Raw genomic sequence first — 14,734 nt, forward strand, 5'->3', positions numbered from 1 at the left:
CACCACACCTGAGCACGCTAGTTAAGCATCCAGCTAACAGAGACGCTGCATTCCCTTGGGAACGTACCGGGGAGGGCAGCCTTCATTGAGGAGAAGGGACTGGCAAGAAAAACCTGACTTGCCCAGTTCTAAGCTCTTATTCAAACAAAATGCGCAAGGTTTCCCCAAAGTGCCTCTTTGTAACAGATGATCTAGGGCTCCGGCGGGGATAAGATGCTGCTGCTTTATTTCAGCTCCATTATGGAATTTAAATACTGTGCAAGTTAATGGAGATGTTTATGGCTGTCCATAAAGCAGCGAGCTGTGTTCCCAGCGCGCCGTGCCGAGAGCAGGACCGGCGCTGTGCAGGCTGCCGGTGCCCGGGGCGGGGGGGTTCGTCGTGGCCCTGGGGGTGTCCCCACCGCCTGCTCCTCCGCACACCGCCGGCGGCTCCGCAGGGACAGCGGGGGACATCCCCAACCCCACGGCTGCTGCCGCACGGCTCAGCTGTGCTAAATGTTTGTGGGTAAGTATTTCATCACCCATTTGTAAAGCGGGATTTAAAGAACGTGAAGAAATTCTTAGGAAGAAAGGCTGAGGGATTTGGGTCTCTTCAGTCCGGAAAAAAGACGACTGAGAGGGGATCTCATCAACGCTTCTAAATACTGAAAGGGGGGGGTGTCAGGAGGATGGGGCCAGGCTCTTCTCAGTGGTGCCCGGGGATAGGACAAGGGGTAACGGGCACAAACTGGACCATGGGAAGTTCCCTCTCAACACGAGGAGGAACTTCTTTGCTGTGAGGGTGGCAGAGCCCTGGCACAGGCTGCCCAGAGAGGTGGGGGAGTCTCCGTCTCTGGAGACATCCCAACCCCGCCTGGAGGCGTTCCTGTGCCACCTGCTCTGGGTGACCCTGCTCTGGCCGGGGGTTGGACGGGATGATCTCCAGAGGGCCCTTCCAGCCCCCGCCGTTCTGTGATTCTGTAACATCCACATCCAGCGGCACCCCCACGCCTGATGCGGCTGCGTCTCTAAGGCATGCGTTTGCTCAGCCCCTGCCAATTCCCGGGCACTTCATGGAGTTTCTCTCACCCAATGAGTTTTATTAGCTGCGATACAGACCTGTGCGTGCTCCCATCAGCCCCGCTGGCGTCCGCAGGTCAGGGTGGCCGCTGGGTGCAGGAGCAGCGGCGGGAGAGGAGGTGCCGGCACTGGCAGCAGTGGGGGTGCCCCGTGTGGTCTCAGGGTGCCGCTGGTTGCTCCGTCGCGCCGAGCACCGAGGACATCTGCTTCCCCCGGGAGGTGCCAAGGCCGCTCACCCGCTCGGCAGCCCATGGGCTCGCTGCGAGAGCGCCCGTGTGCTGGGAACAGCCGTGCAGACCCCTCCTGGCACAGCTGATTCCTGAAAGTCTGCTCTGCTAACAAACAGGACTCATTAAAATGGCCTTTTAATTACTTACATCCTTTAAGTCAGATGCCACCCTAAAAAAAAAAAAAAAAAAAGGGGCAAGGGGGCATGTGCCTGGTGACAAGCCCTTATAAAGGCTCCTCGTTGTCACAGAAACCCTCTAAACCACGTCCTGTCCCTCTTCTTTCCCCCTTTGCCACCAGAGACCTGCCACCAGCCTGCAGCAACAGCTGGGTAAGGACACGGTCCAGCCGGCAGCACATCCCCGTCGCAGGCGTGTTTTGCTTCCAAACACGGTGCAGATGAAGCTAAAGCAGCGTTAGCTGGGGGGCACGGCCCCTGTCAGCCCCCGGCTGCTGCTGGTGGGGCCGGGCACGCGGCAGGTTGTTGGAATACAACAAATCGGGGCAGAAGGGCCAGCACGAGCTCCCCGAGGTGCGGCCGCGCGGCGAAGCCTGTGCCGAGGCGGTGGCCCTGGGACCGATCCGGACCCGCTGACCCAGCGCCGTTCCTCTGCTGCCGTCTGTGCCCCCTCGGCCGCGGCTGCCCAGGGATGCAGCTGCTGCGCCCGCGATAACGCGGCTCTTTGTCTGACGCCGAAGGTGCTTGTCAGCCTCGGCGAGATAAGGCAGCCAAAGACATTTATAATTGTGTAATTAAACGGCTCCTGTGCCTTCCAGGCATCTCTCACTGCTGGGCAGATGGCTCTATTGTCAGCAGGACACGGCAAGCACAACGGCAGCCGAGGTGACCCACGGGTGGGTGCTGCTGGTGGCCACCCAGCCCCATGCCGAGGCCACCAGCCCGTGCCAGCAGCGTGGCACCGTGGTGGGGAGGGGACACGGTGAAGTCTCAGAGCTGGGGGAGGGCAGGAGGAGACGGTGGGGTCTGGCTGTGCCCCAGCGCTTGCAGCACCCTGCTCCCGCACCGGGACGGTGGGAGATTAATAGGAGGAGGAAAGGTGCATCCATCTCAGTGACACTTGAACTGACAGATCGCTGATTAGGATGATAGATGACATCGGCTCTTCCTGATAATTAGCAGTCGTTCATATTTAAACATTGCTCTTCCTCCAGAGCCGGGCTCTTTGGAACATTCCCTGGGCATCGCTCTGCCCCTGCCCATCCCCTCCCCGTGCTCGTCCCGGAGGCAGCGTGGGCAGGACGGGGACACGCGCCATGAGGCCGGGCTGCTTCGATCCCACGGCACCAGTGGCTCGTCCCGGCCCCGTCAGCCATCGCCACAGAGATGGGGCCACGGAGCCTCCCCTGTAAACTCCAACCCAGGAACGGCCGGGAAGGCGATGGATTTCATGCCTGGGGCCACTAAGCGGGAGCGAGGGGCAGGAGGAGGAGACCCGGCTCCTCCTTTGCTGTCCCTGCGGTGCGCGGCTGGCCGGACGCCGCGACCAGCTGCTCTCGCCAGCACCACGCAATCAATGATTTAAAAAATGCCCCCACATGAGGCAGCACCTGCCAAGCGCTGAGCCCTTCCCCGACCCATCGCTGCTGCATCTCGCATTTTACTGTGTCTCGGCCTTAACAGCTCACTGATCCCCCCTTTGTCACCAATGTCCCCATGGCCGCAGGGGCGATGGGCACACGCGGTGCGGGGCCGGCGGTGGGAAGGTCTCCAGGGCGCAGGAGCTGACGCTGGCACCGCTCAGCCATGGGCCGGCCACGCACGGTGTGGCAGCTGTGTTGTTTACTGTGATGTTTCCAGACATTTTCCAGAGCTCATTTTCTTCCTCAAAGACACCGCGTGTGTCAGAAGCTGGTGAGTCCATTGCTGAATACACAAGACAAATGCACAGTTGCAGACCAGGTTGTAATTTTCCCCAAACCTCCAGATCGGGGAAGTAGAATTAGATGGAGAGAGGCTTTTGCTGGTCTGTTGTGCAGAAAACATTCGCAGTCTGGGCAGCTCCATCAGCAGAGGGTGGGGGAAGGACGAAGCAGCAGCTTCAGCGTCAGCCCGCGCCATCCATCACCGCAACAGGGCAGTCGTAAAACCGCGAGCACGAAGTTAGAAGGATGAAGCTTCCACCTCCGACAGGGCCCAGGGAGACACCGGCACCGCTCGCTACAGCAGCCTGACCCGGTGAGACGGAAATTCCGCCTCCATGGCAGGCAACGCAGCGAAGCGCTCGAGTGCGGACCTGCGGTGAGACAGCCGGGGAACTCTGCTCCCTGGGTGGCAGAGGGGAAGGAGCCCCTTTTGTGCCATTAATTAACGCCAGCAAATTATACGGGTGTGTAACAACTCGTTTCTGGGCAATTACCTTCCTTATTTTTACTTTTCACACAAGGCGTGAGGAGAGCAGAGCTCAAACCTGCCCGGGCTGAGAGCTGGCAGTGGGCGCAGAGCCGGGGGGAGCCGCGCAGGCGGCCGCGGAGCCCCGGAGCCACGGCCGGTGCCCGCCCCAGGCTGCCTCTCACACCCGCCTTTCACAGCGCTGCTAATGATTTCTGGGCTGTCTCCGCAAGCCACCGCACGCAGCCTACAGCAGACTTGTCTCCGTGTGACACGATCTCAATTATTAATGGCTGGATTTACCCGGCACGCCGCGGCCTCTGCCTGCCACCTTCCCCGGGGGGGCTGGCGCTGCCCACGCACCACGGCAGCGCCACCCGGTACCTCCGCCGTCCTCCCACCCGCCCGCCGGCCCCGAGGGAGGGCAGCTGGAGACCCCCACCACCCCCAGCATCACCCACGTCCTCCATGGCACCCCCCTGGGTCTGTGCTGGGGGTAATCAGTCCCCCGGCAGCCGGGGGCGAGGTGTCCCATGGCCAAGACTGTGCCAGGATGGTCACGGACGAGGAGTAAAACCCATCACCGCAGGCCACAGGAGGCACGAGCGCAGATAACTCCGGGCGAAAAATATATCTGCTTGGCTGCGACTTGCAACGCGCTATTCATAACCCCGCTTCAGAGCCCTAATTATTTCTTTATAGTGCCAATATAGCCCTGGCCAGGCGCCGAGTGAAGACTGGCTGAATTAATTGATCGACAGAAGGCAAATAGACTTCACCCGTTTCAAGCACCCATTCGGTTCCTCTTTCCCCGCAGCTGTCACTGCTGTCAGCACACCCAAACGAGACCTTTGTGCGCGGACTTCGGCATTAAGCAGCCTAAGAAAAAGCAAAGAAACGTGAACGAGTGAGAGAGTCGCGGCGAATTATTTCTAAATATCATTCGCGCAGTGTTTGCATTTAACATGCTGGCCATACACCGCTTTCATTTACTCAATTAAGCAATTAATTACATGCCTTGAGCACAGTAACTCGGCAGTGTTTTCCCTCTGCTCAGCAGCATCTCCACGCTCACCCAGCAACACGTGAACGAGCCTGGCAATTGCGCTTGTATTGACAGCTCCACGCTGCGAGCGCTTCCAAGGTTATCCGGGCCCCGGGAAGGATCCTGCCTGCCCGAGCAGCCTCTGCCCCGCCAGACCAAGCAGCGGAGCCTCCTGCCCGCAGGACACACCCCAGCACGAGTCGAGCGATGGGGATTTTCCCCCTAAAAAAGCGTCAACAGCAAGAAACCGCCATCCCGAGTCCCACGGCCGCTGCGGCAGGAGCGAAGACGCGCACACGCTATTCCACAAAACAACGCCTCGTTTCACACCTCGCTGCTGCTCCAACTCCTCCCCTGGCACCTGCCGAAGTGGTGCCGCTCATCAGAACACCCGAAATGACCCACAGAGACAAGCCAGTGCTGAATTAGTGGTTGTTTTTACTTAGGTATCTCATTATTGCGATCTTTAAACATAGTTCAATAAATAGAAAATTAACAAAAATGTCAATAGATCTTTATTACCGTTTTTTATTATTATTACTATTAGTAGTTATTCCAAACCAACAGTGATTCCCTGGAGATGTCTGACTATAGCTCAAACATGAAATGCACGCAGTGTCCCTTACGATATTATATTACATTTCTTTCAAGCTTATAAAAATATATATTGACTTCTCAAGTAAGTATTTACAGTATATAACACGTGGTTAATGAATATCAAAAAGCATCTGGATGTGAACCAACTTGATTCCAGTTTTGGTTTCACGGGGCTGGGGGGGGGGGGTGACCGTGGAGCTGCGTGTCCTGCCCGCTCCCAGCAGCGCTGCGGCCGGAGCTTCCCGAATCTCTGACTTAATCTGCTCATTTTATTACCTTCAGCGTTGATGAGGAGCTCAGTTAAAAGCGTTTCTCGTTGCAGCGCTAGGAAGCATACTTCCATCACGTGCTTTTTCTTCTCTTTCTCGAAGGAGAGACGAGAAAAGCGAACGCCTCTTGGTTCTGCTGAGTTAGAGCGGGGGCTCAGCCCCAGAACCAGACTGTCTCCAGGAAACAGCTTCCTGAAACACCACGGCGCATCCCTCACCAGAGTCAGTCAGAAAAGTAATTAAACACCGAATCTCCTTTGGGAACCGCTAGAGAGACTCAAACGAAGGAATTATGCCTTCAGTTCTGATTGTCCTACAGGATGCAGTACGGGAGCCTGATTCGGTGGGGGAAAACGCTGAAGAGACGATTGAAAGATGGTCTCATTTTTACCGGGAGTGCTCTAGCCCAGAGCGAGCGTCGTAGGATGACACAGGCAAGTGGCAGAGGCGGCTACTAGCCCCGGGCCACTGCGTGGTGGGGGGCAGGACACTGCCCATGGGGCCACGGCAGCCGCCCAGGGGCCCACGGCTCCCACCAGCCCCCGGGCACCGCAGCCCCAGGAGAGCTGCCACCACAGCAGACAAGCTGTGCCGAGGTCTCTCTCTCTTTCTCCAGCCTGGCAACAATCGGAAGGACCGAGGAGCAGATCCCAGCAGCTCAGAGCCGGCCCCTCCTCACACCCCTAACTTTGGAGACAGGGTCTGTCCTGGGGGGTTTGGGAGAAACGTGTCGCCACCTGCTCACTGCCAGGTCTGTTTCCCACACCCGGAAGCACTCTGTCACCTTGTCACCAAGCCCTGGGCTTCCCCAGACCTCCTTCAAAGCGGCTGCACCAACCTGGAGCCAGCCCCAAGAGTGACATCCCGGCACCGCTCCGGGCATCCCGACGCAGGAGGCTGCTGGAAATCCCAGCAGACAGGACAAGAGCAGGGAGAGGATCCGGAATCAAGTTGGTTCAGCTCGCTGCCTGGAGAACTATAATATACTTTCTCTCTAGATAAAATGTAAACATAAAGAGCATACAAATTGCACTTGATCCTTGGGATCTGGCATTTCTACCATGTGAGGGTCTCAGTTCACCATTATTACTCTTCTGGGTCTGAAAGAGCAGGATGGCGCGTGATCGACCAGACCGGACACGGGCCAAACTTAAAGACAAATTATTTCCATTAAAAAAAGAAACCAAGTGACATTGGGGAATGTTGCTTAAACCACAGGAGGTGGCAGGAAGGAGAGACCTTGTTTACCCTGGAGAGCAGCAAACTCCCCGTAGGATGCCCAGCACTCGCCCAATGCCAGGGCGGCTCCGTCTGTGCCCGCAGAGCGAGGGCAGCTCCCGGCCCCAGCGTGCCGGGGTTCCTGGCTCAATCCCACCAGCCCTCTGCCCTCCACGCGCCCGAGCCAGGAGAGCTTGAGGGCCAGTGAAAAGGAAACCATCGTGACAGTGGTGCCCGGGGACAGGACAAGGGGTAACGGGCACAAACTGGACCATGGGAAGTTCCACCTCAACACGAGGAGGAACTTCTTTGCTGTGAGGGTGGCAGAGCCCTGGCACAGGCTGCCCAGAGAGGTGGGGGAGTCTCCGTCTCTGGAGACATCCCAACCCCGCCTGGAGGCGTTCCTGTGCCACCTGCTGTGGGTGACCCTGCTCTGGCCGGGGGTTGGAGGGGATGATCTCCAGAGGGCCCTTCCAGCCCCCACCACTCTGTGATTCTGTGACTTTACTAAGCAGAAGCTGGATCCCTACAGTAACGTGTTCTGCAAAGGCCAGCGGGCACAGGACAGCCACCAGCGCCCATGGTTGTGCCGCTCCGCTCGACCAGAAGGAAGATGCCCAGGCAGTTGCCCTGGCCCTTTGAGAGGCTGCCTTTGGGCCCTTCGCTCCATAGAATCATAAAATGTGCTGGGTTGGAAGGGCCCTCTAAAGGCCATCTCGTCCAACCCCCTGCAGTCAGCAGGGACATCTGTAACTAGATCAGGTTGCTCAGAGCCTCATCCAGCCTGGCCTTGAATGTCTCCAGGGATGGGGCCTCCACCCCCTCTCTGGGCAACCTGGGCCAGTGTCTCACCATCACCATTTAGAGTCTCAGCCCCTGGGAGCAGGCTCACAGGAGGATCTGACTCGGAACAGCTTTCCAGCCACACTGTGAACACCTCCCGCAGCATTCATTCCCTTTGTAAATCTTTGCCTTTCATCAATAATTCACTTGCAATACTTACAGATGATAACAAAAGGCCTACAAAACTCTGTACAAGGCTGCAAAGACCCATTTAATTAACTAACTTCAAGGAAACTTGTATTATTAAGCAGATGCTATTTATGTCTTCCGTCAGGGATTAGGCCTGCGTCAGTGGGAACTGCCAGCGCGCGAGGCAGGCAGTGCCGTGCTACCGTCTGCAACAGAATAAAGTGCTGATGTGCCCTGGATTGCACGGCAGGATTTCAGGGATCCCATGGATGCGATGGCCAGCTCTGCCCATGCCCCGGCGCTGGGCTGGGCTGCGGGGTGCCCTGGGGACAGCCCTGCAGCCACTCACGCATCCAGACCCGGGGTGCGCCCGCTGCAGAGGCTGCGGGTGCTGCGGGGTGCGCCGGCACTGCAGCCCTCGGGCATGGACCTCTGGCCCAGCGCTCGCCCGCAGGGCAAAACTGACACCCCGGCACGGTCCCGCGGGATGCTCCAGGCAGGCTGCTGCCTTTCCCTTCCCTGCTCCCAGCCGCCCACGGGGCAGCCGGAGGAGGAGGGGACGCACTCACTGCAGCTGCGGTGGCCATTCCAGTGCCAGAGCAGACACGGGAAGTGTCCACCCAAAGCACAGCCGTGCCCGCCGTCTCTGACTCCAAACCAATTCCCAGGTTTTCCTCACATTTCTGGCTGAATTGGGAGGTTCCCTTCCACCGCTGCGGGTTGAGTAAGTTCTGTTCAAAAAAACCTTTTCCTCTGCAAAAGCTCCCAGAGCCAGAGAGGGAAGAGCATTCGTCCATCTACTGCTCCGAGGCAGCGCGGATGCTCCAGCTCAGCTGACAGCAGGGAGTCCCCGGGCTCTGGCATCACCCACAGCTCTGCCTGCTTCGCTCCGCAGCCTAAGGACAGTGGTCAGAGCCCACCACAGCTGCCCAGGGAGCCAGCGAAGGCAAGATGCGGGACACTCTGCCTGCAAAACTGCAAGGCAGGAGGCAGGAGGAGAGGCAAAAACAGCAACAGATGCTTTAGCATCGGTCCTGCATGGGTGGCAGGTCTCTGCCCGTGGGCTCAGCGTGCGCGAGGGCAGCAGAGTGCTGCCTGCTGTCGCGCTGGTCCACGAGTTCCCACCCCACGTCGGGGCTCCAGCAGTAAAATGAGGGACCGGGACATGCACAAAAAGCAGCAAAGGCTGAAAGCACCAGCAGGGCAGCCCAAGGGCTCCACTGCTTGCCCTCTCTTGGCTAGGGGTCTCTTCATCCAAGCTTTTCATTTCTTCCTCTGCAATTGTCTCGTCAAGAGAACCTTAGAAACATTCAGCACCGTTTGCTCTGCGATTTAGTGGAGAGTATTTGTTTTTCGTTCACCAACTGTGGTGTCAAGACTCAGTGAAGCAACTCTTGGAGCGGAAGGGACCCCGCTGGGAAAGAGTTTCCTTTCAGCAAAGCAGATGGGGAAAGTCACCTTCCAGAAGTTGGGCGCTGGGTGTGAGCTGTGCTCTGGTCTCTAAAAATAAAAGCAATAAAAGCTCCTTGTGGGGTTGCTAGAACGTGTCACCTTGTATAAAAATACCCATGGATTTCACCAGTAGGATGCTAGATACGAAAATGCTGTCAGCTCTGGATTAAGACAGTGCACAAATGTCCATCCACCCTGTTAACCTAATTACCATACGAAATGGCATCGTTACAGTTTGACTCGTCTTACAAAACAGTGCCAGGGAGAGCCACATCCACTTAGGCCCACCGCACACATCCCAGGAATCCTCGGCTTCCCTGGCACAGGGGATGGGAAGCCCTGCTTCTCTTGCCACGTGGAATGACTTGTTTGGCAGCAGCCCGGCAATTTCTACATCCCACCTGAAACCGCGAAGTTTCCGAGATCGGGTGCGGGGTTTGGGGCCGGCTGGCTGCCTCCTCCCCGGGAGCGCCGGCTCCGTGCTCTGCACCTCCGCGGGGGCTGCTTCACACCTGCACGCCTCGGCCATGCATTTGGATCACCTGGGCCCGGAGAGTCTGGATCCCGCTCAGGATGGTCTTCTGGTGTTCCGCCAGCGTGATCCCCAGGCTGAGGACATCTCTGCAAAACGAGCCCCGTGTCAGGCAGGAAAAACCAACCCAACATGGAAAGTGCCCCGACACCAACCGCTCCCAGGCAAGGGCAACGCAGGTTTCGGACTATTAGCCCACCGTGGACCTGCCAGAGTAAGAACCCTCAGTATGTCTGTGTGACAGGTTACCAGCAAATTGCGTTAGATTTGACTCTGCTTTCTGGAAGGGACAGGCAACACTACGCTTGGTCACAAACAAGAGGTTAAAGTCACAAACTCCAGCTTTAAAAATCAGCAACTGAGATGTGCAACACACGCAGCCCAACCCACGCCAGCCCAACCCACTTCCAGACACGTTTTGGAGGGTCTGTCCTCTTGTTTAGCGACGCCTGACCGTAACTACAGAGCAGAGCTCGCTCACACTGCACCCAGCGACACGAGGTTATAGCCAGGAAGTCAAGTTCACTTACTGGGCTGTCATCCTGGCCACCGATTCCAGGTAGCAGTAGCCCGCAGCGGTGAAGTTGTCTTTGTACCTGCCCATTTCTATCGCTTCCAGCCACTCGCCTACGGAGCTGAAAGAGGGGAAGGCCGAGAAGGTACGCTCGGTGAGGGGGATGGACGTGCTGTGGGACCTGCCAACGAAACGGGGCGGTGAGGAGGGACCAGAGCCCGGCACGGCTGAGCTGGGAACCGGCAGAACAACAGGCAGCACAGCAAGAGCAGTCACCTGCTGCACGTGGAGCTGGGACACTGCGGGGGCTCCAGGCTCTGCACCATCTTGCTCAGGATGTCGTGGATGTGCGAGAACTTGGGTCTCTGGCTGCGGTCCTTCTGCCAGCAGTCGAGCATGAGCTGGTGGAGGGGCGGCTGGCAGTTCACGGGGGCGGGCAGGCGGAACCCGTCCTCCACGGCCTTCATCACCTGCAGCAGAGGAGGTGAGGGGACAGGGTCAGGCGCTGCGATCGCAGGCAGCCCCCGAGGGAAGCCCCCCTCCTCACGCCCCGCCGGGGGAGCAGCAGCAGCTCCTTCATGCACCACGGAGCCACCTGCACACCATTAGCAACGGCAGCATCGTCATCTACCGCGCGGCTGCCGGTGACTCACGTCCTGGTTGGACATGTCCCAGTAGGGTCTCTCGCCGTAGGACATGACTTCCCACATGACGATGCCGAAGCTCCACACGTCACTGGCCGGACTGAAGTGGTGATACTGGATGGCTTCGGGGGCTGACCACAGCACCAGGCTCTTCCCATGCTGGATGGGCAGAAAGGGAGGAAAGATGTGCTCGCACAGCCGCTGGACGCAGCTCCCGGCTGGCCATTCGTCCTGCCCTGCCTGGCATCGCAGGGCAGACACTGAGCAAGCCCCCATGCCACGTGCAGGTTTCGTACTAACAGAAAACTTTCGCCTCAATTTGTTTCAAAATGGCCACGCAACTGTATGCTACATGGAAGCGCGAGTCCTGAAATATTAACGGGAGAAGATAAAGTCTCTGGGAAGAGCTGATGGCATTTTATACATTAATATTTAACGAAAGCCGTTTCAGAGCTGTGCAAACACAGAGCGCCTCCACCCTGGCTTGCTCTCCTGCAGCGAGCAATCCCCGTCTCGGCATCCGCAGAGCCCTCTGGATGCACTAGGGAAGCAGGTGACAGACACTGCAGCTAATTGCTATTAACAGTGGGGAGACCTTGATCCCAAAGCCACAGCCCCGCTGCACCGTGGTGGCAGAAGCCAGGGCTCCTGCTGTGCTCTCCATCCCCCCGGCTCAGCGGGCTGCTCCGCACCCAGCAGCACACCAGCGCCGGAGCAGCTCTGCTCGGGAGCTTTGCGGCTCGACAGCCACGTGCCCGCAGGACACGCTCGCCACGGCGGGCGAGGTGGGTCACGCTTTGCCAGGGGCTCTTCGGGACGGTGGCACTCTCCCTGCGGAGCACACTGAGCCTGCCTCCCCACAGCTGGTAACGGCTGGAAGAGTTTTCCAAGACTCTTCCTGCCTCCAGCCTGCTTGGCACTGGACTGCAGCTCCCGCAGAGCCTGGGCCAAATCCTGCAAACAAGCTTTTCCCCTGGGACGCCCGTGCCCTGCACCGGGACACGGGCACCGGGTCCCTGCAGGCAGCGCACATCAGCTGCTGCCTCCGCGGCGCTGCCCACCGCTCCCTGCAAACGGCACGGGCTCACTTGATTGAAGAATCAATGCTCTTTAAAATATTAATACCCGGTTAACGTGATGCGCTAACAGCCCCAGCCGACACAGGGCGGCTGCCGCGTACCAAACGAAATACGTCCTATCGCTTTTCCAGTCAGAAAGGCACGGATGCACCCCGACGGAAAGGCGCCGAAGCGGTGCCTGAAGGAAGCGGGGAGGGAGAGTGAGGGGCTGTGGCACCTCGGGGGCCCACGGTGTGCAGGGGCAGCCCCTGGTTCCGCACCCAGGGGCTGCCGGGCAGCTTCTCCGCACACGTGCAGGCACTCCGGAGACGCGCTAGCTAGCAGAGCTGACAAGGCAGGAGCGTGAATCAAGCAGGACTTAAATTCTTAATTGAAACCCATGAATTCCATTACAAGTGACAAAACAGACACAAGGAGCCCTGAGGCTGCCAGAGCTGCCTCCAGCCGCCTCTCCGCCAGCCTGCGCAGACACGTGGCAGCGCTGCGGCCAGAGGAAGAGCGGTGCCGGGCGGCTGCTGTGCGGGTCCCTGGCTAAAAGCATTCGATTTCCAGCTGAGAAAGAAGCTGTTAAGATGAAGAGCCCACATTTATACATGAGGAAGGAAATGGGAGCCTAGGAAAAATACTGGTTCGGGAGTAGAATTGCTATATGTCATATTAACTCCACCTGGGGAAGCCGGCTGGCTTTGGATTTCATCTTTATTCAGCATTCAGAGCAGGCTGCAAACCTCTCCAGTGATGCCAGGCCCCGGTCCAAGCGCTCTCGGCCATGGCCGTGCATTGCAGCCAGGGACATCCACCTCCGCGGAGGTTTTGTAGCCGTTGCGTCAGCATTTTGCTTTCGGGGAACGGTGACAACAGAATTTGGAAAGGCAGCTTACCATGGTGGAGAAGATGGTCTCCATCTTATCTTCTTGTGGCCGTCTGAAACCAGTTATTTTGCAAGCCAGGCTGCTGTTCACCAGGACTTTGTGGGCGGCAAGGCTTTTATGTACGTAACCCATCTCTGCCAGGTACTTCATGCCAGAGGCAATCCCCTGCAACATGCAAACGAGCTGGGCGGCCGTCAACTGTCCCTCATGTTTCTGTAGAAAAAGAGGAGGAAAAGCCAAAGGGTGAGTAAAGCCCAGTCCAAGGGGGCACCGCCAGCAGATCCCAGCAGTTACCAGCGGCTCCCACAGCACTCACCCGGAGAAAAGAGTCCAGCATGCCATTCCCCATGTACTCCGTCACTATCATCATGGTGGTCCCTGCGCGGACAGAGAAGGAGCACTGCGTGAGCCCTGCCCATTGCTCGGGCAGTTCTAACGCTGCTGGGCTGAGAAATCCGGGTGCTGGCCTCCAGCGAGGCCAACCTGCGCTGCCCGGCCATTAAGGGAGACAAGGACTTTATCTCAGACAGTTTGTCAGGAGCGGTGGGTCCGAGGCTTTCCTGTCGTTCCAGCTGGGAGCCCACTGGACCCCAATATCAGGTGCTCCTTTTATCAGGACGCTGCACCACATCACAAAGGAGCACAGCACTACCCAGTGAAAACAAAAGCAACAGCTCAGCCCAAGACTCGGGACAGAAATACTTCCTCACCTAATAAAAAAGCTAGTTAAAATCAGCACACGCGCTCACGTTTCTTTGGATTTACACGAATATCCATTTAACTACAGCATCCGCAGACTAGTTCAGCGCACACGCTCCCACGAGAGCCGGGAGCAGTCAGAGTCATCTGTTTTACTGACAGAACCTCGCTTCAATTTGCTATTATTAAGAGCGTGCAGTTTTGCTGCTAAGCCAGTCCTACTACCTGGATTCATTAGTCTAGCTGTAAGCATTTTATTCATCACCAGAACACTAAAATAGCTAATGCAGGAGGAAACACCTGATTTCCAGAGAGCAACAGCATTGCACCTCCAGCACCAGGCCATGGCTCCAAAGCAACAGCCGAAGCACGCTGCCTGCGCAGAAGCCTTCCTCCCCTGCGTGGGGCTCGGGCCGCCCCGTGTCCGGGACCCCCTACCTCTGGTGACGACCCCCTCCAGGCGGATGACGTTGGAGTGATCGAACTGGCCCATGGTGCACGCCTCTGCCAGGAAGGAGCGCTGCTGCTTCTCCGAGCACCCTGCCCGCAGCGTCTGGATGGCCACCGGCAGCTCCCGCTTGCTGGGCAGCTTCAGGCACCCCCGGCAGATTTCTCCAAACTCCCCTGCGTGGCAGAGAGAGGAGTTAAACAGCGCCCGCAGCGAGGGCGGGACGTCCCTCGCAGCTCCCCTCTAGGGATATTTTCATTCCTTCGGGACCACAGAGCGCGTTCCTGCGGAGCGATGTGTCTCGCTGTGTAGACAAGCAAGATTTTCCCACCGTTAATCAGAAGATTTGCCAATCCATGAATTCAGAGACGCACGGAGCCCTGCGTGGCTGCAAGTTTCCCCTGCAGAGTCTGTTTTACCATCTTCCCCCGCCTTTGCTGAACCCACCGCCCTTCGCACAAGTTTGGCGTCAGCGTGTGATACTAAAACCGTGTGACAGCGCGACAGAATTTCTCCTTCCTCTTCCTACACCTCTAAGCCATTCTCTCCACACTCTGCTCGAGTGCGTATTGCGCTTTTTCTCACGAAAAGGAGATTAACCCCCAGCCACCGAGTTCATGCTCGCCAGGCCTGGCCCGTCCTGCGTCCCAGCTCGGCACAGGCAGGGTCTGCTTCTCCCGGGAGAGAGCAGTCCGTGAGACAGAGCATCCCGCTCTGCACAGCCACGCGCCTGGCAACAGCAGCTACCCAATTCAT

The 14,734-nt window shown here is 57.9% G+C and overlaps 1 protein-coding gene across 1 annotated transcript in view; it reads right to left on the reverse strand.

The window, feature by feature from the left end:
• Nucleotides 1–5,237: 5,237 nt before the first annotated feature.
• Nucleotides 5,238–14,734, reverse strand: part of EPHA10 (EPH receptor A10) — a 43,268-nt gene continuing 33,771 nt past the window's right edge. The window contains exons 11-17 of the mRNA XM_063355825.1: nt 13,969–14,154; nt 13,148–13,209; nt 12,841–13,044; nt 10,890–11,039; nt 10,513–10,706; nt 10,253–10,417; nt 5,238–9,811 (exon numbers count right to left, since the gene is read on the reverse strand). Coding sequence (XP_063211895.1) covers nt 9,697–9,811; nt 10,253–10,417; nt 10,513–10,706; nt 10,890–11,039; nt 12,841–13,044; nt 13,148–13,209; nt 13,969–14,154 — 1,076 coding nt within the window. The 3' untranslated portion in view covers nt 5,238–9,696. The remainder of the gene's footprint in view (nt 9,812–10,252; nt 10,418–10,512; nt 10,707–10,889; nt 11,040–12,840; nt 13,045–13,147; nt 13,210–13,968; nt 14,155–14,734) is intronic.

Source organism: Chroicocephalus ridibundus, chromosome 19, assembly GCF_963924245.1.
Source record: "Chroicocephalus ridibundus chromosome 19, bChrRid1.1, whole genome shotgun sequence".
Classification (NCBI taxonomy): Eukaryota; Metazoa; Chordata; class Aves; order Charadriiformes; family Laridae; genus Chroicocephalus; species Chroicocephalus ridibundus.